Consider the following 24,657-nt stretch of genomic DNA (forward strand, 5'->3'; position numbering starts at 1 on the left):
AAACTGGAACATTTGTTTCATTTTTAGCTGTTGATTTCTTTTACACTGAACTGAGCAAAATGATTCAAACCTCTGAGCACAAATACACAAAATCTAACCAAGTATTTTTGGTATAGCTTCAAAAACAAATTTCTTAGTACAATTGAAAGAAGACAAAACTAATTTACAAGAAACTTATCAGTAAGAAATAAGAGTAAATAATTCCTCAACATTGATGAAAACGTTTTAGTTTCACTGAGATTATTTCACTTATGGGAAAAATGTTTTTGTTATAAGTGAAATTGTTTTCCAGTGAAAATAGTTTTTCATCAATATTAAAAATGTATTAACTTTTAATGTAGTTTTGTCTTATTTCAAGTGTACTTAGAGATTTGCACTAGAAACTAGACCAAAAATACTTTAAGATTTTGTTTTTTCAGCGCTGACTGTTTCCCTCCTCGCCTGTGCAAAAATGGCGCTCAAACAAGACAATAAATAGCGCTCAAATAAAACAAAACAAGACAAATAAAATTACTTTGCCATGGTTGGATTGTTTTAGGGGCAATTTCTACCATATTTCTGCCATACTTTGTAACCTTATCAGTAAACAAACACTTTTCCCCCCAAGGTTTCAAAGAGTTTATTGTTTTTTTTAAATGTGCTCTCATTACAAATGGTTGGTTTTAAGCCTTTTAACCTGGATAACATCTGTTGCTAATTAGCTGTTTTGCTACGGTACATTTAATTTTAAGAAACTTGGATTCTTAAGAACCTAGTTTCGGCAAATGAGCCTGAATACGATCTCAGTTCTGGACACCCACCAAGCAGTAAATGCAATGTCACGTTATCTCCACCCTGAAGCTCATGGTAGTGATGCAGTAGCAACATGGAAACCCCAAGCTAACCCTAAAGTCAGCTTTTATGAAGCAATTGTCCTACTTTGTTAAAAAAAAAAACAAGAAGTAGGGAAAAAAATTTACACAAATTTTTTTATAGAAATTATGAAGATTTAAAGCATATGGCTACCAATTTATCTCACTTGTGAAACATGTATGCTAACTAGCATTAGCCACTGCAATGCCTGGTTGTATTGGACACTTTAATTCAGCATATAATGCAATTCTAAAACTGCACCTCTGTGACTAAAGTTTACTATGACGGAAACATCCTGATTCATCCCCAGAGTTTCCCTGCAGTCGCAGAGTAAAGGGATTACAAGCTCTGCTAGCAAGGTAAACAGTTCCATTATTCACTCTGGGTGTGGTGAAAGTATTTATAGAAATGTGTGTGGGGTGTGTTTTATTTCATCAACAGAAGCACAGACACGTGAAAACGTATACTTGGGAAAAGAAGTGAAGAAATATACCAGACTGTTTACAAAAGCAGACTAAAGCCTCTTCTTTTTGTTTCATTGGCATTTATTCGCCGAACCCTAGTAGCATGGCTAGCGTCTTGTTTAGCACCTCAGCATTTAGCACACTTTAACTAATCTACTAATGTGCTAATACCAGAGCTATGTTTTTGCTTGGTGCGTTAGTGTTTTTGCTAACTTTGAAAACATTTAGCATGATCGGCTTCCTCTAGATGAATTGTGCTAATTTACTACGCCGTTTTGCAAACTTTCAGTTGAATAAAGTTTGATGAAATTTTGGTTATAAACCAACAAAACCAATTCATTAGGCACTTGGCAATGGCTTTGCAACTTTTTCCAAACTAACAGATGTTATCAATTACTTTACTTCTTAAATATTCCTGAGTTTCTTTGGAACAAAACATGATGTCATGCTTTTTTATTGTTTCAGATAATTTAGCCTACTTCATGTTGTCAGATGGGTTCTCCAATAGATTTATTTCCCTTGAAAATTAATTTGTTTTAGATAAATGTCATGTTATCTGTGTCTGAAGTTATTTTTGTTTGGTTGGTTTACATCTCGAGAGCATTTTAATCATTTTACTGTAAGATATCAACCTCTAAAGTTGAAATAGCCGAATTGAAGCCATTGTTTTTCGGCTCACCTGTGATAAGGCTGGAGATGATGAGAGGCAGGATGAGCATCTTCAGCATCCTCATGAGGATTTCTCCAGGAAAGGAAACCATGGTGAGGGCGGCCATGTCTTTCACCATCATGTAGCGCAGCAGCATCCCAAACAACGTTCCCATGACCACACCTGAGGATCATAAACACTCCTTAGTCATTGCCTTTTGTTTGAAAGGAAGAAGTAGCTAAGGTTTTCCAGAAGTGGAACGAATATGAATGTTGAAAGTTTCTAAAAATAAGTTTTTGTGATTGAATACACCATTTAGTTTTCAACAGAAGTCCTTAGAGAAAGTTGATCTGTTCACTTGTTCAACAGAGTCAGAAATTAGGAATTAAAAACATTTCCACACCTGTTTAGCTGAAGAAGCAGAAAGAAAAACAGATTTTCCATGTAGTTTACAGGCTGTGAGTGGAGCCACTGGCCAGTTGTTTTACATCACAGATGTAAGGAAACTCTGACTAATGAAAGCCATCCACCGTAATGTAAACGGCTTCATATCGGAGTTTAAATCTTGGTGACAAATTACAGACAAAAAAATAACACACTTCTCAAGCTCTGCATGGATCTTTTTTCCCTACAAGAATGCAGCTATGGCGAAACAGAGCGAAGTGTTTACAAAAGCAGACTAAAGACAACAACAAGCCGACACAAGTCTTGTGGGAAAATGATCATGGAGTTTGTACATCTTGATTTGCGTTAAGCAAGATTTACTGCAAATGTGATTTAAAGGAAAAGACAACAAACTAGCCACTCAGCAGGCGGTTTGGGAAGTAAAAGCTGAAACTTGTTGTTTGCACAATAACCCAGTGAAGTAGCCTGAGCTTTAATGTGGGTTCGTACCAAGAACAGTGAGTCCCAGCAGCAGGTTGTGGGTGTTACGGCTGCAGTGTCCAGCGTCTTTATATGCCAGGTCTGTGTTGTCATCTCTAGCGGTTTCCTCTTTCTCCTTCTGCGTTTTTGTGTTGGACTGGTTGGTTGTCGGCTGGTTTGTCATCCTGCCTGTGGAGAGATTGAGAGAGTTGGGTTTAGTTTTAACAAAGATCCTCACACTTCAACCTTTAGTTAGTCAAATAATCCCAAAAACCGGATTCATTTTATTTAAAATGATTCTTAGATAATGAGATTTCAGTCTGATCATTTCAGCATGAGATGTTTTAGGGCATCTTGTCAATTTAAATTAAAATAAGCACACTTCTGCCCACGACCACAAACTCAACTTTTACATTCGCACAGAAAAATGGCTCCAAACTGCATCACCAACAATACATATCAATAAGTTTCCACTTTACGACTGAAAACTTATGCAGTATCTCCATTGTGTATACAGAGTATTTAAAGAATACCAGCATTTTGGTTTGAGCTAAAACTTTACTGCCTTCTACCTGCGGGGTGCAACAGGGTAAATGTTGGGTATTAACCTGACGGGTACTTTAGGGTAACTGCTTTTAGCTCATGGTGTTGACATGAGTGAGCCTGACTTATCTGTCATGCTTAAAGTATTTCTGGGCCTGGACCCACTCGACAAAAACTTCGAATCTATTTCTGGCAATCAAAATGCTTTGAGGATTAAATAATTCATTATGACAGTTCACAATACTTAGCATGCAGTTTACACGTCAACGGCATCCTCACCTGCTGTGAGGGCTTTATTATGTTCCAATATAGAGTCTAGATCACAGATAGCAGGGGAACCAGTATAAAACATCAAAGTCTTTGCTGCTTCTGCATTGAGAAAAATGTATGATTTTTATGTAAGACATCCAAGCTTATAAAGAAAAAACAGTTGTTTCAACAAATATGGCTTAAAGTGGTCTGCATAAAGTTTCATGTGCAGTTATTGTATCCAGATCTCAACTCTTTGTGGGTTATGTTGGCTAATTTGGCAGTTATCGCTAACCACAAACTGTATCCAGATGCAAACTCCTCTTACTGGTAAATGTGAGGCGGCCATGTTTTCTGCCTGTCACACCAGAGGAGAAGTGTCCCATTTATTTGATGCGGTGTCACAGAGGTAGAAGATAAAGACACTTTATTATTTATTTCATCCATTCAAACACATAAAATGCTCATATATCATAGACCTATCATTGCCTGTTCAAGGAAGCTTAGTAGATCACCTTTAAGGCAAGTAACTAAGATCCTCAATCCCTAGCTGATCCCCTGGCATAGCCAAGGTTGAGAGGATCCATAGCCCCTTCAGGAAGTTTTGGGATGTTCAAAAGTACAAGGAAGCTCAATTTGACTAAACCCGACCTCAGATTCAAAATCCACTTTCTTCATTCCCACTCACAGGAGGCAACTTATCCTGGAAGGCTGGAGTTGAGCCACATATTTCTGTTTAATCCTTTGCTTTAGGCACGTTAGGTTTAAAATAGTTGGTCTACACTTTGTTTTTGGAGGGGTGATAGCATTCTCACGTCAGGAAACCTGCAAATAATTAGAGGTAAACACCGCTGTGCAAACAACACTGAGGCTTCAAGGAAAGACTGCAGCCAAATAAAAATAAAGGCTTTCTTCCGACAGCTATTTGAATCAAAGGAATGATTTATTTCATGGGCAACTGTCATGTCAACAAAAAAAGCTGAGCCTGCGGGAATATGATCCACCGTGCAAGCATTAGAAAATAACCAAAATTGTTGGCTAAGGTAGAAAGAATCTGTTGAACAAAATTAATCAATTAGATATATTGTTCCCCAACCTTCTTTAGACTGAATGGTCAGAAAGATGGTGCTGTTTGGGTTTGAATATTTACTAAATTACGTCACTTGGGAATATTGACACACTTCCGCTAATGCTAACATGCTAAGAGAGGAGCTAATTTTAGGTTTAACGCTTTAGCATTTTTGCTAACTTTGAAATCATCTATCACACTTTGCTTCTCCTAAATTTACTTTTCTGGATAAATCATTCCCCTCCTCTCAATCTCCACCCGTGTAGCAAATTACCCAGAATGCTTTGCTGTAAAACGACAGATATCTTATGGTTCTCCATTCACCACATAAATACGCAACTTGTCATTTTGAAAAATAAATTTGCTTATTAAAAACACGTTAATTTTATTTTAGCCATCTTGAGATTCGTGTATTTCGCAAAACTGCAATGGAAAAACATTCCCCTACATCACAAACAACCAGATGTTGCCTCTGGCAGAAACCACAAAGAAGAAGATGACAGGAAGTAGTTGCAGGATGATGGTGCAGCAGGTTTTTTAATGATTGATGACATGAACAACTTATTCACGTGTGATTTTAATTGTGTTTGTTATTTAATTGAAACACTGCAATTAAAATTTTTTATTTTGTTAATATTAGTGAAATATTGACAAAGTTTTACACACATTTGTGATGGAATTGGAACATCAGAAATTACAAATATAATTAATAATAACGTCTGTAAGTAAAATTACCCTTCAATAAATGAGACCAAAGCACCAGACTGAAGGATTTTGTCATCTAGTTTTTTGCAGAAAAAGAGAGAAAAGAGAAAAACAATAAATCCTGCAAATGGAAATTATTGAGCTCATTTTAAGTCAACACGCAATTAATCGATTAACTGATTTATTGCTTGTTGCGACTGACCTACACACAAATAGACTGGAATGTGTCGTCATCCTGGAACAGAATCGGCTGCGATTAGGATTGGAGTCTGGGTGATAATTTCCACAAACCAAAAACAACACGACCAGGTAAAAAGAAATCTAAAAACTGAACACAGCTTCCCGACAAAACCCAAAGTCTACTACCTGCATTAGCATTAATCTGCTGTGTTTTGTTGCCATTGTTTTCAATCCATCATGTTGGCGAATGATGAACAAACGACGCAGTAATCTATGGTCACCTACTGTATTGTTTTCCTTCAGGTTTTCATCTCCACGCCTTCATCGTCTCAGCGCCGCTGTATTGTCTGCCAGACCGAGTGCTGAACTGAAACGGTGTGTTTTAGTGTCCTGCCAAGTTTCAGTGGAAAGAGATGTAATCCTCGATGAATGGAGTTATGAGAAACGCAGGGGGGGAGGAGGGAGACTCTGTTGTAGTCATCGCAAATCCTCTTTCCAATCTTTACATCATTCTAAGTATGAACACTGTTTGGTGATGTCAGCTGGCCACATGGTCGTATCTACACAAATCTGAGCCGAAACGTCCATTATTGGGAAAGTCATTTAGGAACGAGGTAGTTAGAGCCGGACGGATTTGGATGGGGGATAAAAAACTCAAATGGAAAGGCAATGAAACCAGAATCAAGGCCGTAAAAACACCAAACATTACCAAGAATTTATCATCTAGTTTCGAATGTCAATATCTTAAGACACTTGAAAAAAAAAAAAATTACAAGTAACTTTTCAAGAAGATTTTGGGCTCTTGCTTTAGGTACATAGTACTATTTCTATTGGCAGATTATTTCACTCACAACAAAACATTTTCCCATGTTAGAAGTGAAACAAACTAGAACTTTTTCATCATTATTAAGGAATTATTGACTTAAAATTACCTCCTGTATCTTGCTGAAAAAATACTTCTAAGTAACTTGAAACAAGGTGAAACTAAGATATTTGAACTTGAAAATAGACAAAGAAAACTTGCTAAGATTTTGCATCGTCTTCAAATTGCAACAATAAATCTGATATTGTTTCAAAAACAGGGCAGGTGCCAACATGTCCACATTTTCCTTTGCTTCAGAAACTCTCAAAGCTGCAATGGCATAACAGAGCCATTTTATATCCAACATTTTTTAAATTAATTTCAGAATTTTCTTAAATTTCTGTGTTGCAAAAGCTACAATTTTTCTGGAAACGAAAAACTGAAATTTTCAGAACAATGTCAGAAAGATTCTGGAAATTTCTGTTTGAAAAGTTTAAAATTTGCTAAAAAAAATAAAATATTTTTTTAAATGAATCTTATGAATTTTCTAGAGAAACAAGAAAATTTCTGATCTTGAAATATTAAAAAATTGCTTAAATTTTTTTTTTTTCGATCAACATAAACTTTTCCAGAACAAAATGTCAAAACTTCTGCTGAAAAAAATTATTTTGCGATTAAATATCAGATATGTTCTAAAAAAAAGGAAAATGACAAAATATCTTAGTTTGAAAATTCAAACTAAGAATTTGAGATTGATCTCAGAAATTAGTTTCAAAAGTCAAACATTTTAACCTTTCACATTTCCACACTGTTTCTAGAACATTTTTGAGTTGTACTCCTATTTTCTATTTACAACGGTCCCAATTCGCAACGGTCCCAATTCGCCGTGTCATAATAGACAATTCGCCGTGTCTATATGTGGAAAAACAATAATCGAGGAATCGGCTCGTCCTGCTGTTTCGACTTCATAAGTCTCTAAAATCTTGCCTAAAAAGTCTGAATTTATACGAACAGAACTGACGAGCCTGTTATATCGCATTACATCTTAATAACACCGAAATTCAATTCACTGGGCTCAGATAGGTCAAGCAGCTTAAAGTAAATCCTGGATTTTCTCCAAATATGACACAGGCTGGAGAAACGAGGTTTCTCGCTTCAAAGGAGGGAAAATTTGATTCCTTGCAGGAAATTTGGGAATATTTTCTGATCTTTAAAGCTGTGGAAAAAAGGAGAAAACTCTAAAACATCTTACTGGTGGGTGTAAACAATAAAAAAAAAACTGTCATATTAAGATAAACAGCAATCAAAAGAAAAATACTGCAGCACAAACGCTTTGGTTGTAGTGGAAACCAATGTAGAAACATTTTTGTAAGATTTTATACAACTTACTTTAAAACAGAAAATTTGGCAAGAATGAAGAGAGAATTTTAAATTTGCACCTTTATAAGATTGGGGTAATTCAGGCTTGACCTTTCACCTCATTAACTCTTAGTTTTTACCACACTACCCTTTGTGCTCATATTGACAATGAAAGCTTTTAAGTTTTGGACCCAGTGCGGTTTTGTCTAAGTGTCCTTATCATCCTACTCATTCAGAAATTCAGAGAAGCTTCTAAAATAATACTATGAACATTGATTTATGTGTTAAAACGTTTTGATTCGATAGAATGATCACATGTTTGAAACCTTTAATGTAAAAACAGCCTGGAATTAGTTTTATCTACAAACAGCTAATGCGCTAACAGCGGCGCTAATGTTTCACTTAGCATTTTGAAACAGTTTAGCTCACTAAATAGATTCTAAATTGCTATTTCTTCGTCTGTTTTGTAAACTCTCAGCTGATCAAAGTTCGACATCTGTGTTGAAGTTTTGCTTAAGAATCCTTCAAGTAGTGAGACGTTTATATTTACGCTCTTATTCTGAAGAGCTGAAGAATATTTAAGGAGTAGTTTGGTTTCCTCTCCTTGTGTTCTCTCTCCTTGTCTTTTTTTCTAATAACTTTAATTTAGAAAAAGGAACACAGGAACAAAATAAAAGAGACAGTTCCCGGGTAAACCACTCAATCGTACCAAGTATTGTTGGTTCACTTTGCAGTGCAAATATCTTAGTACACTTTAAATAATACACAACTAACTTTCAAGTAACTTTTCAGCAAGATGTAGAAACTTGTTTAAGGTGAACAATTCCTTTATATTGATGGAAAAGTATGAGCAACACCAGCCACGCCCAGTCCGTTACCTAGCAACACCAGCCACGCCCAGTCCGTTACCTAGCAACACCAGCCACGCCCAGTCCGTTACCTAGCAACACCAGCCAAGCCCAGTCTGTTACCTAGCAACACCAGCCAAGCCCAGTCCGTTACCTAGCAACACCAGCCACGCCCAGTCCGTTACCTAGCAACACCAGCCACGCCCAGTCCGTTACCTAGCAACACCAGCCACGCCCAGTCCGTTACCTAGCAACCCATTTCTAGTTCCGCTGGCAGATTATTTCTGTTATTAAAAAAACTGTCAGTGGAGCTACTACGTTATTTTATCAGTGTTAAGGAAATATTGAATTATATAACAAGCTTATATATCTTCATAAAAAGTTACATGCAAGTTAGTTTTGTCTTTTTTTAAAGTGTACTAATGATTTTGTCCCTGAAACTAGACCTTGGTAAGATTTTGAGTTTTTGCAGAATTTTAAGTCAAAGGATCCAGAAATAGATCAAAACAAAGAATATATTACACTAACACAAAGAAGGAGAGTTTTGAGAACAGAAAAATTAATAATCACAATATTATTAAGTCTAACCGGAGTTTAAAGATGGGCCTTAATCTGGGTTATGATTAATATGTGCGTTTTGCAGTGAATTAATAAATCTTAAGAGCAGAAATGTATTTAGTTTTAATTAGTAATTATTTTTGTTTGACGCATAATTGTAAATTTATTCTTCACTGTGTCAATTATAAGCTCAGAGGGTTGGTTTCAGGGATAATCCTTGATTGATGTGTAATAAATCTTAATCTGAGAAATATTCAAGATCAACTTGCTTCTAAACCTCTGAATTTATCCCTTGATAACTGATTTTATTCAAACTAATCTCTTGTGCTGTTATCCCTCTTTTAACACCTTCTGAAACGCGGCTGGTTAAACCACAAAAACTGAGACAAAGCTCGAAGTTTTGATATATTACAGTTAGAAAACGAGGTGCCTTGAAGTGCAGATTCTGTGTAAATGATTGCCAAAACATCTGTGTTCATCCCAGCTAGGGTGTGTTCGAGTGTCTGTGCGTCTCAGAGGATTATTTTCCAGCGGTTGATTGTTTGGTGTGAGCTTTGCGAAAAGGATCGAGTGGTAATCCCCCGCCCTGCCCCGCCGCCAAAAACCCGTTTAACAGAGCGAGAGGAAGACGGCGGCTGCAGTGACGCTCTGCAAGTCAAACAAGACTGAAAGGACAATTTGTTTGCGTCAGTTTGAACGTGCAAAATTAGGAAATAAATCATCCAGATGTGCTTGACAAGAACGGTTGATGGAAATTTAGGATTTATCTTAAAAAACTGCAAAAAGACAAAATCTTATTACATATCTTTGGTTTAGTTTCTATCAAATATAAATTTGTACTCAAAAAAGGACTAAACTGACTTTCAAGTAACTTAATATAGATTATTTTTCAACAATATTGTCTTGCTATAGGTGAAATAATCCACCACTTCTTCACCAAAATTAAAGAATTATTGACTTAAAACTAACTCCTATATCTTGCTGATGACTTGTAAGTTAGTTTTGTCTTACTTCAAGTTTAGTGACAAATTAAGACACTTGTTAGGATTTTGTTTTTGCAGTGTAGAGGTTACTTCAGTCCACATGCTAAAACATCCTTGAGCAGTTTTCTGAACATCCAGCCGAACATCTGAAGCCTAATCTGCAGCAGAACCATTTAAACCATGATTATAATCTTAAAGCTTGCAATCATTATCAGTAAACACCTGGCAGCTCTTCTGGATCCATTAAGTGAACAAGTTTTACCTGCAGGGAATCGGACCGGAGTCGGTCCGACAGCGGCGGCGCCGGTCCGACCAGGGATTGAATAGTTCTGGGTTTTTCATTATAGCACTGCAAAAACACAAAATCTTACCAAGTATTTTTAGTCCAGTTTTTAGTCATCGAACAGTTGAAATGAGACAAAACTAACTTACAAGTAAGATTTATGGTGTTTCGGTTTTTAACTGAACCGAAACACCAAATTCCACAGCACATCTACATGTTGAGGTTGTCAAAGTCAAGCTAGCATAACTGAGCTACTTCCCTTTCCCTCAACATTTTTTTTAAGTTAAAACTTTTCCTGACCTTTTTATCTAGTTGTCGCAGATAAAAAGTAGCAAAGCATGGCGTCTTTGTGTTTTTCACATTTAAGATTTAGGGCAATAAATTGACAACTTAGCAGCTAAAACCAATGCTAATCATCGTTAGCGAGCAGCTTTTTGCTCTCCAGCAGGTAGATGGGGGCAGGTTCTTCTGTGTAAATAACTCCTTAATATTAATGAAAAAGTACTTGTCATAAGTGAAATAATCTGTCATTGGAACTATTACTTTTTCATCGATATGAAGGAATAATTTCCTATTTTGGATTGAAATAATATTCGACAATATAAGAAAAAAAAGAGATAGTAACTGATATTCTTCTGTGTGTGCATAATTTTTACTTTGTGGAACCAGAAATCTGTAAAATAGTTTATTTATGTATTTTTATGTGTTTTATGTTGAAAACCCGGATCATTTAGGATTCAGGTACCTCCAGGATTTTGTTCTGATTTTAAATTGGAGCTGCCGTTTCTGTGTGTGTGTCTGTGTGTGTGTATGTATGTGTGCATGTATGTGTGCATGTGTGTAAGTGAGACAAAACCCGTGCATGTGCATGATTGTGTTCAGTGGACACATGTCAGATACACACCAACACACACTCCCCTGCCCTCGGCTGGATGATAATCGCAGTGTATTAATCTGTTGTTTGAACTCCTTAAGCACAGACTGTCTATCACATCTGCTCTCTTCACCCCGTAAAGCCTTGCTATTAATAAACTCCCTCATTTCCCCATTTTTATCACTTTGATCTGCTCTTCCCAATCCAGCAAAACTGAATTTCACCCAGCTCATTGCCTCCGAAAAGTAAATTCTTCTTCATTATTCCTCTATACACTGCAAAAACACAAAATATTACCAAAAGTTTTTGGTCTAGTTTCTAGTCTAAATCTCTTTGTAAGTTTGAAGAAAGACAAAACGAGTAAGAAGATATAGCAACTTGTTTTAAGTCAAGAATTCCTTTATATTGATAAAAAAAAAAAATTGTTTCACTGGAAGATTATTTTACTTATAACATGAGAAAAATGTGTTATAGGTTCAGTAATCTGGCCATGGAATAAATACTTTTAAAATCAATATAAAGGAATTATTGACTGTAAACAAACTCCAACATAAAGCTGAAAAGTTGCTTGTAAGTTACTTTTATACTTATATACTTTTATATTTATACTAATAATATTATTATTGTGGATAAAAATAAAAAAGGAGTCATTTTTAACCAAAAAAAGTAAAACATTTTGAGATTAAGCTCATAAATGTTCTTTTAATTATATGACCTCCAATAGTTAAAAAAAAATACTTATAAAAATTAATCTTAAACATTTTCTGAGTTTTTTCCAGTGAGACTTTTTAATCAATATTAACAAATTATTCACTCCTGTATTTTGCTGAAAAGTTAACTGTAATTTGGTTTTGTCTTATTTAAAGTGCGTTAAGATATTCGCACTTGAATATTTAATAAGATTGTGTGATTTTGCAGTGTAAACCTCATTTGTAGGTACAACGCTTACACTGCAAAAATTCCAAGTTTGATCAACTATTTGTCTAATTTCTACTGCTAATATCTTAGTGTTCCTGAAATAAGACAAAACTAACTTAGAAGAAAATTTTCAGAAAGATACAGAAGCTTATTTTGAAATTATTAATAAAAAATAATCAATATTAAGGAGTTCATATTTCTTGAAGAAAGATTACATGTAAGTTAATTTTGTCTTATTTGCAGTAGTCAACAATACTTGTTGAGAGTTTGTGTTTTTGCAGTGAAGGAGCATGGAGGACATGATAAATAAAGATGGTTTTGAATTTATGCGTCAGGGAAAAGGTGAGCAGGCTTACCTGTGGTGCGTTAGTGTCTCCCATCCGACTGGAGCGAGGCATCGGGAGCGACGCAGAGCAGTGATGTGCAGATGAAGAGGCGACAGGAGGCAAAGCCACAGTCTTTGCGTCATCTGAGAAAATGTGCAGATTAATACGACAGCTTGTAGCTCCCCTCCCTCCTTTCCTGTCCGTTTGTCCGCTCACTTCTTTTATTTGTTTTCCTCATTTTATAAATGATTTGAGCTACAGAGAAGAGGCGACGATCACTTCTTGGCAGTAGTCATAACAGAGAAATTTTTAAAAAATTTAAAAATGTTTGTTTACAAATAGAAAAAAAAGACACGGAACAGAATACGGAATATGCACTAAAAAAGAGAAAGGAGCTCCAACTTAAAAAATGTACTTATTTTATTTAACTGAAATTTATTTATGCTTTTTAACTGAACAACTTAATAATATTAATATATTTACTTTGATGAACATAATTTGATTATTTATAACAATTAACTTATTTTTTTAGTTGGATGACCGGTTTTCTTGTTTTCGTAAAATAAAAAAAAATAAAAAAAATCAGACATTAAAGACATTATGATAAATTAAAAACATTCCATGATCTGCAACATTTCTGCTCAAGGCTTTTTTGATTGGAAATAAAGTTAAATTTAGATCAATTGAAAGAGGAACTATTTCCTGTTCTGTAAAATTCAGATTTTGCACCTTTTTGTGTTTCCATTTGGTCTCAACTGCTTCTAAAAATCAGCTGGAGTGATTTAAAATAAAAAAAGGAAGAAAAAAAAAACACCCAGCAGGTTCTTGGTGCGTGGAAAATGAGCAGTTTGAAAAACCTCCCAAATGTAATGTCAAACTGGGCATTGCCTAGCAACCACGGTGAAGCCCCGCCTTGTCACCTGGCACCCAAGCTGAACTGTTCAAAGATGTTGTGAGGGCTGGACGATATGGCTGAAAAACCAACAATGATATTAGCTTGTCATATCAGTCAATAATTGTCTATATCAATAATTATTGATTAGTTCCCTGTGTTAGATCTGCCAAACCGATGGTGTTACCTTTACTGTTTTATCTAAATTTTTCACTCCATGCTGTTGTTGTTGTTTTGTTTTTGTTTATTAAGCAGTTATGACACACGGTGACAAAACCTGAAACTGCTGCTGTGCAAGTTCATCAACAGGTTGTTGCTAGGTAACCAGAGAGCGAGTGAGTTGATGTTGCAAACCTAGCTTGGCTAGCAGTGAGAGGTTGAGCAGCTAAACCCTTTCTTAAGCCTACAGCTCCCAGAATGCTTTGCAGTTCTAGATTCAGATATTCTAAATCTACTGATGTAGAATATTGATGTGTCTATTGTGTATATACTTTGTTATTAATACATCGTCCAGCCCCAACAGTTGGTTAATTTTTCATCTGCTTGCAGCCATTTTGTCTTGTGGGTGAATGCTTAGTACCAGCAGTACCTTATTTCCATTTAAAGCATCAGGACACCTAAAACAGCTCATTCTGAACTTACAGACCAAAATCTCATTATCTAGGAATGATTTTTTGCAAAATGCATAATAAACATGTTTTGTTTAGCCCACAGACTTATGCTAATCTGTTAAAGGAAGCATAAAAGATCACCTTTGAAAAAAAGTGCTGTCAGTATCCTCCCTTTCACAAGGGGGAGCTATGACTCCTGTTGAAATCCGAACAGCAGCTTCCTCCTTGTAAGGTGTACTGTGACAGATATCAGTGTCAATCATGAGGCCTGGAAAAGGTTGGAGGCCCCAGGGTGGAGTGTGCTGCACGTTCTCGCATTTATCCTCCAACTGCGACACCGCAGCAGAACGCAGAGTTAGAAACAAACCAATAAAAAACAGGAGGAGCTTTTTTCCTAGAAATCCTAAAGAATGCTTCTTACCGAGCTTCACGGCCGAGCCAAGAGTGATTTATGAGTGTAACGTCTCAACTGTCACATGAGATGTTGTATAACAACGTGACATTCCCGACTCTTTCAAGCCAGCCTGTTTACTTGCTGCGGTGGCAGATAGAGGAATCTATATTTAAGAGAATGTATTTATAATAGCCAGAGTTAGAAAAGCATTTCTTAAAACACTGGTGTGTGATTTGAGCCTCCCTGAAGTGGGGGCTTGTCATCACCGGTTGCTGAGCTCATGCTAATTATAGTAAAGAAGACTCAACACATTTGCTAAATATTTGGGTCAGTAAGATGTTCAGAACATCAGGAATCTTTGCTTATTTACAGAGAATTTTTTTTTCTTAAAAACATGACAAACGCATTAATAAGAACATGGTTTGTACATAACTACACTGCAAAAACATAAAATCTTACCCAGTTTTTTGTGTCAAATTTCTAATAAAAATATCTAAGTACACTCAAAAAAAGATATGAAACTTTTTAGCTTATTTCAAATAGACAAAACTAATTTGGCATTGGTTTACTGAAGTATTTGCATTAGAAACTAAACAATAAGTAACATTTTGTGTTTTTACAGTGTAGTTAAGTTACACTGAAAAAGGAGGGATGAAACAAGCAAAAACATAAAATGTTACCAAATATTTTTCTAGTGCAAATATGTTAATTAAGGCGAAACTAACTTACAAGTAACTTTTCATCAATATATAAAAGCTTGTAAAAAATTATTTAATATTGATGAGAAAGTTCCTGTTCCATAACAGATTATTTCTCTGTAACAAGGGAAAATGTCTTTTTATAAGTGAAATGATCTTTTAATCAATATGAAGGAATAATTTACTTTAAAAATTCCTCCCTCTTTCTGAAGTTACTTGCAATTTAGTAGACTTGAAATAAAACCAAGATGTTTGCACTAGAAAGTAACTAGAAACACTTGGTGGTTTATGTGTTTGTTTTTGTAGTGAAGCCAAATTTTAGAAACTGGGTGCTGGAAATTAGCAGCAAAAGGAGCGTAAAGACGCCTAAACACCTAATCATTCATTGGAAAACAGTTTTTATTTGTAGAGCACATTAAAAACCAGTTTGGTTTTTCAAGAAGGAATGTTCCAGCAGGTTTATATAGATTTAAAGAAATCAAATCTGCAAAATTACAGATTCAATTTACTGAAATGGTCCAATCAAAGTCCAGAGCTCCACTTCATTAAATTGTGATTAGCAATAAAGTTTCTCGATTTAGCGATCGTCTGAGCACCATTAAAAGTAAACTTTTCCTAGTTCCAGGTGGAAAATACAGGTCTTTGAACAAAACCAACCACGTGTTTGTCAGGTGTTTTTATTTTAAGTATCAATAAGAAAAGTTTATTTAACAGGGACAGGCGCACATCGACACAGACTAACTGAACAGAAACACCAGCCCCATGTTTGCATCATAGTGCAATAGCAGCAGCTAATTCACAGCACTTGTCCCTGGATGGGCCTTTAAAAAGTACCTCTAAAAATTTAAATGATAATCATTTAAAATAGCACAATATAATATTGACTACATCTACAAACAAAGAGTGAAACACACAACATCAAAAATGGATACGGTTCTGTTTCTGACATAGTTTTGTTTCTGGAACGTAGTAAAACTGGGCTTCTTTAAATTACCGTTAATTTCTATTTTATCCTTGTTACAGACAGACATTTAAAACACAAACATTTGGAAAGTATATACAGTTGTCAAGCATTTATCTGGTACACAGCAAAAACACAACATTTTACCAAGTATTTTTGGTCAAGTTTCTAGTGCAAATATCTCATTACACTTGAAATAAGACAAAACTAACTGATAACTAATTTTTCAGAAAGACAGATGAGCTTGTTTTGAGTCAATAATTCCTTAATATACATTTAAAAAAGTATTAATTGAAGTCTGAGCGCAACATGGGAAAAATGTTACGTTTTTACATTTCTTCATAAAATGTAAACAAAATTGGAGTTGCATCAGATTTTAGTGATTGTAAGATTTCTCTTGTCTGTGGTATTTAATTTCCCTCTGGGATTAATAAAGTATTTTTAAATTGAACTCGTAAAAGATGACGAGTAATTTCTCCCACTAGTGCCAGACTCACATCTTTGTTTTGGTTGTATTTACCCAGCATGCCCTGCGCCGTAGTCCACTTCCTGCAGACCAGAATTCAATTTAAGTGGACAAAAAAGGCTGGCGTGAACACAACCTAACATAATCAAAGGCGTTTTATTAGAAAAAAAAAAACAAAGTTAGAAATCTAACATCGGATCTGTGTTAAAAACAAAAATGGAGCTGGTGTGAACGCTCCCTAAAAATATGTGTGGTCATGACAAAATATCTTAAAATTAGAAACGGTCCCCAATGCTGAGTTGACGTCACATCTTCAGAACCAAAGCTCTTCTTATTTGCCAAATTTTGTATGAATAACAGTCCAAACAAAAACAGGGTTCAAACATTACCGCGGCGCACACATCCTGCGTCTCCCTCGGTCCCACAGGACTGACAGATGGAGAGGGGCAAAACGGCTTGTTGGACCGGGCCGGGCCGGGCCCTGCTTTGTGGAAGGAGGTGCTCTGTAAGGCAATCCTCTACTAATTGCCAGAGTAGTTCAAACACAAAGTCTGCCACTGAAACCCAATACAGCTGGTGTTGTACAGTGAGTAACGTTTACAATGTGTAACATTTTAACCCCGCCGGCAAGAAAAAGGGACAAATATGCGACTTATGGACGAGGAGGTGAGGGCACCGAGGGGTGGATGAGTTTTTTAAAAAATGCAGAAAGACAGCGGAAGGTGTGGAGCGTGCTGGAGACATGAAAGGCGTAACTGTAAATAGAGCATTCAGTATTTAGGCTGCATGTCTAATGAGGAGTGCAGCCGCTGTAGGTGGACCGAGGCATGCAACAGGACACCAAGGAACGAGCGATAAGGAGATGGGGAGGAGTAATTGAGAGAGGAAGAGAGAGGAGCTGTAAGAGGAGGGGCAGATAATGTAAGCAAGATGTGCAGAATCCGTCTGAAGCCGTTCTATAAATGATTGAACATCCGAAAGGTTGGATATTTAGAAAACCCTAACTCACTTTTTGTAAAATTTTAATTATTAAAGGAGTGGCGTTAGTTAAAATTAACTTTTTTGCACTTTAAATTGTTATTCTCTCATCAAAATCAGAGCTGCAGTGTTGCTTTAAGTCCTTCATGCATGTTTGAGAAATTCTTTGATCTCTATGGCAACTGTTCAGCTAAAACGTCTGGCTGGGCCTAGCACCGCCCTCAAGGATGAAGCTCCTCCTGAGAGCTGCAGTTTCCAAGCGACTGCTCCTTCAGACTAGCCAGTAGCAATTAGCAAACACCTGGTGGAACTGCTGAGCTCATTAAAGGAGCTACTGCCCAGTGCAACCCTGGAAAACAACAACAATAAAACAAAATTTAAAAAAAGACATATTTCTTCTAAGTGAAATTATTTACTAGTGGAAACAAATACTTTCTAATGAATATTAAATATTTATTTTAAACAAGCTGCTATGTCTTGCTGAAAACTTATTTACTTAGATTTGTCATGTTTCAAAAGTACAAAGATAATTGCACTGGAAACTAGACACATAAAACTTTTTGTGTAAGAATATGATAATTGCTGGATGGAATATAGAACATTATTAATAAATTGTTGGTGTTTTTGTTATTGATGTTAGTTTTGTTTTTTTGGTGAAATTCAAAGAAATAATGATGACGAATCTGAATTAATACAATTTAATTTAATTTCCCTTTGGGATCAATAAAGTCTTTTTGAATTTTAAATTGTTCATCCACTGCAATTAAAATTAAAGAGATACTATATTTATGGGTTAAATATTAAATATGCGTTTAGCTGTTGTATGTATGCATTACACATGTAGTAAATGTAAACAATAAGGAGTTGAAATATTGAATATTTACAACATTATTACTAAAAAAAATAAAGAAACAAAACAAAACCCAAAATCTAAACTGACTTGAAAAGGGACAGAACAGCAACAAGTTTTCATTTGAACATGAAACAGAATGAAGTTCTCTGTAACGAGGGCTGGGCAGATCAGATGCTCAGATTCTCTCGCTCTTTCAAAGGTGAACATTCCTTACACTTATTTCAGTTTGGAGCAGGAAAGACGTGTAGGCACATGTGTTGTTTGTTTGTCAGAGCAGCGGCGTGTCAGCATGGCTGCGCATTTTACCTTCAGTGAGTGTTGCTTGGCCTCGCACTTTATGAACCGGTGAAGTTATATTTCAGGCCAGGTTTTCTGTTTTCCAGTGGTGTGATGTAGCAAAGAACTTTGTCATGGTCTACTTACAGGAAAACTGTTATGCATAACTCATACTTTGCACTAAAAGCATCCCACCTGCTTTCAAAAGAACAATCGATAGTTTTTTTTTCTTTTAAGCAATGAGTTCATGTTGTTTGGTGTCTGGAAAACAAGTTGCCTCTCAAGTCTTCAGCATGAAACGTCACAAATCAGCAGGCACTCCATCTTCACCTAGCAACCCCAGGAGAGTTCTGTCCATCACCTAGCAACCCCAGCAGAGTTCCATCCATCACCTAGCAACCCCAGGAGAGTTCCGTCCATCACCTAGCAACCCCAGGAGAGTTCCGTCCATCACCTAGCAACCCCAGGAGAGTTCCGTCCATCACCTAGCAACCCCAGGAGAGTTCCGTCCATCACCTAGCAACCCCAGCAGAGTTCCGTCCATCACCTAGCAACCCCAGGAGAGTTCTGTCCATCACCTAGCAACCCCAGGAGAGTTCCGTCCATCACCTAGCAACCCCAGCAGAGTTCCATCCATCACCTAGCAACCCCAGCAGAGTTCTGTCCATCACCTAGCAACCCCAGGAGAGTTCCGTCCATCACCTAGCAACCCCAGCAGAGTTCCATCCATCACCAAGATGCTAGTTTTGTTTTTTGGTGAAATTTAAAGAAATAATAATGGAGGATCTAAATTTACATGAATTACATCAACATTTAATTTCCCTTTGGGATCAATAAATGTTTTTGAATTTAATTGTTCATCCACTGTAATTGAAATTAAACTGATACTATATTTATACTATATACTATAACTATGAAATACATTGAGCTCCAATACGTTTGGTCAGCTTGTTTTACCACTGTATGTGCTGCACAATAGCTGCTGGAAAGACAAGTGCTTTCTTGTTGACTCACCATCAAGAAGTCAGCAAGAAAACACTTGTTGATCATGCGGGAGGCTCCACTTCTGCTTTTCAAAGATGAATATACGTTTGTATGATTGTGTATCTGTTTGCAGCCATTTTCACGAGGGAGTGAAAACATTGAGTTGGAGGTGATTAGTGTGAAAATATGTTTAATATTATTTAATCCTAAGTACTTATCAAATGCAAATGGAGCCATTTATTACTATTTAAACTGTTTGTTAATGGGTTTCAACACATTCTGGCAATTTCAGTTTCAATAAAAGCAAGTACCTTCTTTTACTCAGGTAAGAATGTTAATGTAGTACTTTTACTAGAGTACATTCTTGTCTGTTTGCACTTTTACGCGAGTGTACTTCCACCACTTGTTTACTGCACATATTCGACACCTGTGCAGAGCCTGTCCCTGCCACATCGAGCCACAAAGTTTGACAGCAGACAGGAGGTGATGCAGTCATCAGAGACGCCCTCCTGCCCCAGCCCACCTCGATGAACGGCCTCACCTTTGACCTTTTACCCCGTTGCCACCAGGGCTGGCGACCGGGGCATTTCCAGGAGGCTCTGCCTAATTGGGTCAGATTGCACGGAGAGCAGCATTACGCCTGAAATTGGAAACATGTGCAGCTATACCTTAGTGTGCATGTGGTAATGGTGGCACTGGAGTTGAAAGTGGTGGACGAATTTTGGGAATTAAAAGCAATGAAAAAGTGAAACTAATCAGTGGAAGAAGAGATGATAAACATCTGACACTGAGGAACCTGGGAGAGAATCGAGGTCCGGCTCAGTTCTGGACAGGCAGACTATTCACTCTCACAACACAGCGCAGCTATTTCCAATAATTGCCATAATAGCTACCTTCCAATTACACTCAGATCCGAGTTTCAAATGAAGGAAGATGTCCATGGCAAACGCAATATTTTGATGGCTGATGGCAGTACGTGTAGGAAAGATTTCATCAGAGGGCTGATGGCTGCACAAGTGACATCTGGAAACTTCAGAATGCTTGTGGGTGTGTTTTCTCATGAAGCGAAGAAAAGCATTTGAAGACAGCCCAAAAGGTGGATCAAAGGAGTTCTTCAAGTGCAATCAGTCAAGTGAAATACTGAAAAGTGATTCTGAATTATATTATGAGCTGAAATGTTTTACATCATAGGTCATAATTAATGATTGAAATGATTGAAATTTAACTTCAGATGTACAAAAAACGACAATTAGATAAGAAAAGAAAACACAGACTAGCAGAAGAAAGGCAGAAAACATACAGACATATCTGTATTTATAGTGATGGAAGCTAAAAAGTTAGTTACGCAAAAGTATTACACTAAAATGACATGTAGCATAAGCTAATGCTAAACACTAACTTTAATTCAAATTATACTGTGTCTGTTGAAGATTACAACCCTTTAATTTTAATTTTTATACTCTTTAGATTTTGTATTCATCTTTATCTACTGCCTGCTTTAATGTTTCTTGTTTAAAATAAAATTACAGGGGGATAAAAAGAGAGAGAATTAGAGAGGAAATGGAACTGCTGCATAAAGTCTTCACTCACTTCAAAAAAAAGCAAAAATATAAACGTCTAACTGCTTGAGTAATACTCAATAGTCGATGACCAAAACGTCAAGACAGATGTCAAATTTTATTCAACTGAAAGTTTATAAAAAAAAACAAATAAGTTGTGGCTTTTAAATTTATCCATGAATCTACTGCAAGCTAAGTGGGCTAAATGTTGTCGAAGTTAGCAAAAGCATTAAAGTGCCAAATGAAAAATTAGCACATTAGCATTAGTGTGCTAACCACTATATTTAATCAATCAAGAACTCTCATCCAAACACGTTGAATCGATCTGGACATTGTTTTTATGGCTATTTGGAGGCCATGCCTGGTCTTTAAGGTGTTGCTTCTTCCCCTCTGAGTTTTTTGTTGATCTATATTGGTTCTCATCTCACTGGATTATACACTCTGTTTTACCTCCTCAAACAGCATCTTCAGGGTTTTTTCCTCTGGTTTAAGGGTTGGAAATCACAAAACCCGTCTCCTGATTTACTTCCATTCGACTTAATGACGGATGAACGATCAAAACTTAATGATTTAGAAAACTTTAACTGGGACACCAAGAGGTAAAACTTGTTTTCTGAAAAACTTTGAGAGGCTAAAGGCAGCAAAAGGGCAACCGCCAAAGAAAACAATCATTCCTGACTGACCGGCACTCCTGCCCACAACTTTCTCCTGCTTTGTGTGGCTCCCACTCAGATTTTCACTGATGCGCCCAGAGGTGGAAATATCTAAGTACATGTTGGACAAGTTGAGGCAGGGAAGGAGATGGTGAGTAAGGGTGGAGGTCTGCAAAGGTTTTCAAGTGACTGACGGTAAACGCCGACAGGTAGGAATACCGAACGGGAGACTCCGGGGAGTGTGTGCGTGAGTGCACAGACGTGTTTGTGGTGAAGACGATTCTCAGTAAAACGACTTGGGAGCTGCTACTGTGCAGAGAAAACAGAAAGAGAGAGTCTGTACTTGCGTAATCAGACAATAAGTGTGAGCATATCAACCGTCGCTTCCATTTGAGGGCACTGACAGTGTTAAATGTCTCGTTCCCTGAGTGAAGACTGCACTTTAGTCTGTCTCTCTATACAGAATAACCCGTTTTAGCAGCTTGAAAACCCTCTTTTCATGACCCCCTCCCCACCCCGTCTCCTCTCTGGTCCCTATCTCTCTCATCCCTAAACTCTTTCATGAGCACTCTCTCAGGGGCACGGCGGTAACTCAACCCAACGCTCTTTTGTCTCAATTCTTTCCCTTATCCTTTCATCTTTTTAAACATTCAAGGGAAAAGGGGTTCAGTGAGACAGAAACCACCAATTGGTAAAGGAAAGAAAGAGATAGCATGTGAGAGAGTGACAGAAAAAACAGGGGGAGGCAGAGTTTCTCCCACTCTGTGCTCATCATCCAGTTTATGGCTGTCCTTTTCAACAAGGCCATTCAAGGTGGGGAGGCTCCGTGGCCATTCTCGCAGGTCAATGGCACTGAACTCTTGTCTGGTATGTGCTGCGCCGAGGACCCGTTGAACTGTCTGCCGGCCCGTTTGTCCCCCCACGGACCTCCGCTGTGTCTCCTTTCCCTCAGAGACCAGTCGGTGTACGAAGCAGCCAGTCAGCTGCTCCAGTTTCCAGACATTTACCTTTAAAGGTGATCTGTTAAACTTCCTTAAACAAGTTATGATAGGTCTATTAGCTATAAAAAAAATATCACTCTTAAGCTGTGATGTTTCACTCACACATGAAAATGGGTGTAAAATGGATGCACAATTACACAACTGTACATCATTGAAAAGCAGAAGTGGATCCTCCTGCACAACCAACATGTTTAATTAAATTTATTTGGTTGCTACAAGTCACATTATTTTTTCTTGCTACAAACAAACAAAGGTTATAAGGTTAAAATGACTTGCCTTCAGTATTGTTGTTGAGGATTTAACAAGAATGCATCGAATGTTTTCTAGTTAGTAAGTCAAGAACAAAACACTTGTCTTTTCCAGCAGCCATTGTACAGCACATTTAGTGGTAAAACCAGAAAACCAGTTGGAGCTCTGCTTAGGTTGCCAAGTGACAGGCTAAGCTTGGCTGGAGTTGCTAGGCAACAGTGCAGTGCCAGTTGAATGAGACTTAATCAGGAGGATTTTGAAACTGCTCATTTTTCAGACACCAACAAAGACATTAACAGCAGCAGGGTCATTTTTTTTAACTGCTTGGGCCGTTTTTCAGTTGCGACCCAAATCAACCATGTAAAATGTGAATTATACATAACATGTTTCCTTTAAAGACAATCACAAAACAACTTATGTGAAAATAAATAAACCTCAGCAATGATCTTTGAGAATAAATAGTTTCTTAGCATCAATATGGAAAGGCTTAATCAGCCATTGTACAGCGCATACAACTGTAAAACTAGCTGACCAAACAAACTGGAGCTCAGCTTAGGTTGCTTAGTGGCTGCTGACCAATTACATCATAATGTAGATTACAGTTGTTTTTTCTTTTTTAATTGTTTGGACTGTTTTTAGAAGCAGTTGAACCCCAAATGGACATATAAAAACATCCAAAATGTAAATTTTGCATAAGGCCAAGGTCCGTGCTCATCCCACGTGCGCTGCAAGAAAATACACGCCTGTTTGTGCTGCAACCTCTGCCAAATCACATAGCACTGCAGCACTTAACCATGAAACCAGCGCCGTTAGAAATCTGCCACAGGTGGCTGAGCCGAGCAGCAGAAGGAGAAACACCCAGGAACGAAACTCAAACAGGACAACAGTCAAAATCCATTGCAACGTAATGCATTGGGGGAAAAAACTTTGCCTGCAGTACCAATAGATATTTTTGTTTAACAACCAAATGACTTCATGATGCCAACGTCTGGATCCAGACCAGATGTTATTATGATCTCACTAAGTGACATCTGAATCAGGAACATGGAAATCCCAGTTCTGCATATTGCAGTTGAATTGCTGCAGTTTTTTGACAGTTTATCTGATCGCTTTCTGATTTAGATAAGATTACCGGTGAAGTTGTTTTGACCCAGACAGCCCTCACACAACGCCGGTTCAGTAATTCAGTAAAGAAATTCTCCTGTAGTTGTGGATTTTTTCCATGAAGGAAATTTAAAACACTGAAAAGAAAATGCAGCTTGAGAAGCTAAAATACGCGCAGTGTACAATTCAAGAATAAATTCAATAAATTAGGACAAAACTGCAACTTTTAAATAAAAATCTACTCACAAAAATGTTAGATGCAACACAAAGTGATTAACTTGTTGTCACGGTGACAAGGAACACATCTACCTGTTGAGTTATACTCTAAAATCTTCTTTTAATTGCTGTATTAAACATTAAATTAAAGCTTTACTAAATGGTTCTTCTTTCAGTCGTACACCTGTTGATTTCTTCATGATAAAAGCCACACAGTAAAATGCTGCCACTTCCTT

General features: G+C 37.0%; 1 protein-coding gene across 5 annotated transcripts in view; it reads right to left on the minus strand.

Moving 5' to 3' along the window:
• slc1a9 (solute carrier family 1 member 9) overlaps positions 1 to 24,657 on the minus strand; it is a 61,358-nt gene that overhangs the window by 16,814 nt on the left and 19,887 nt on the right. For 2 of the 5 annotated variants that reach the window (XM_055052075.1, XM_055052076.1), the window contains 3 exons: positions 12,557 to 12,669; positions 2,860 to 3,018; positions 1,996 to 2,148 (listed from right to left, as the gene is read on the minus strand). In XM_055052075.1, the coding sequence (XP_054908050.1) occupies positions 1,996 to 2,148; positions 2,860 to 3,013 (307 nt within the window). In that variant the 5' untranslated portion in view covers positions 3,014 to 3,018; positions 12,557 to 12,669. Of the gene's footprint in view, positions 1 to 1,995; positions 2,149 to 2,859; positions 3,019 to 3,651; positions 3,716 to 5,860; positions 5,963 to 12,556; positions 12,670 to 14,170; positions 14,186 to 24,657 lie in introns of those variants that run through there. The other 3 variants (XM_055052077.1, XM_055052078.1, XM_055052079.1) reach the window with 3 other exon arrangements.

The sequence above is a fragment of the Poeciliopsis prolifica genome, unplaced genomic scaffold, assembly GCF_027474105.1.
Source record: "Poeciliopsis prolifica strain line A6 unplaced genomic scaffold, Auburn_PproV2 SCAFFOLD034, whole genome shotgun sequence".
Lineage (NCBI taxonomy): Eukaryota > Metazoa > Chordata > Actinopteri > Cyprinodontiformes > Poeciliidae > Poeciliopsis > Poeciliopsis prolifica.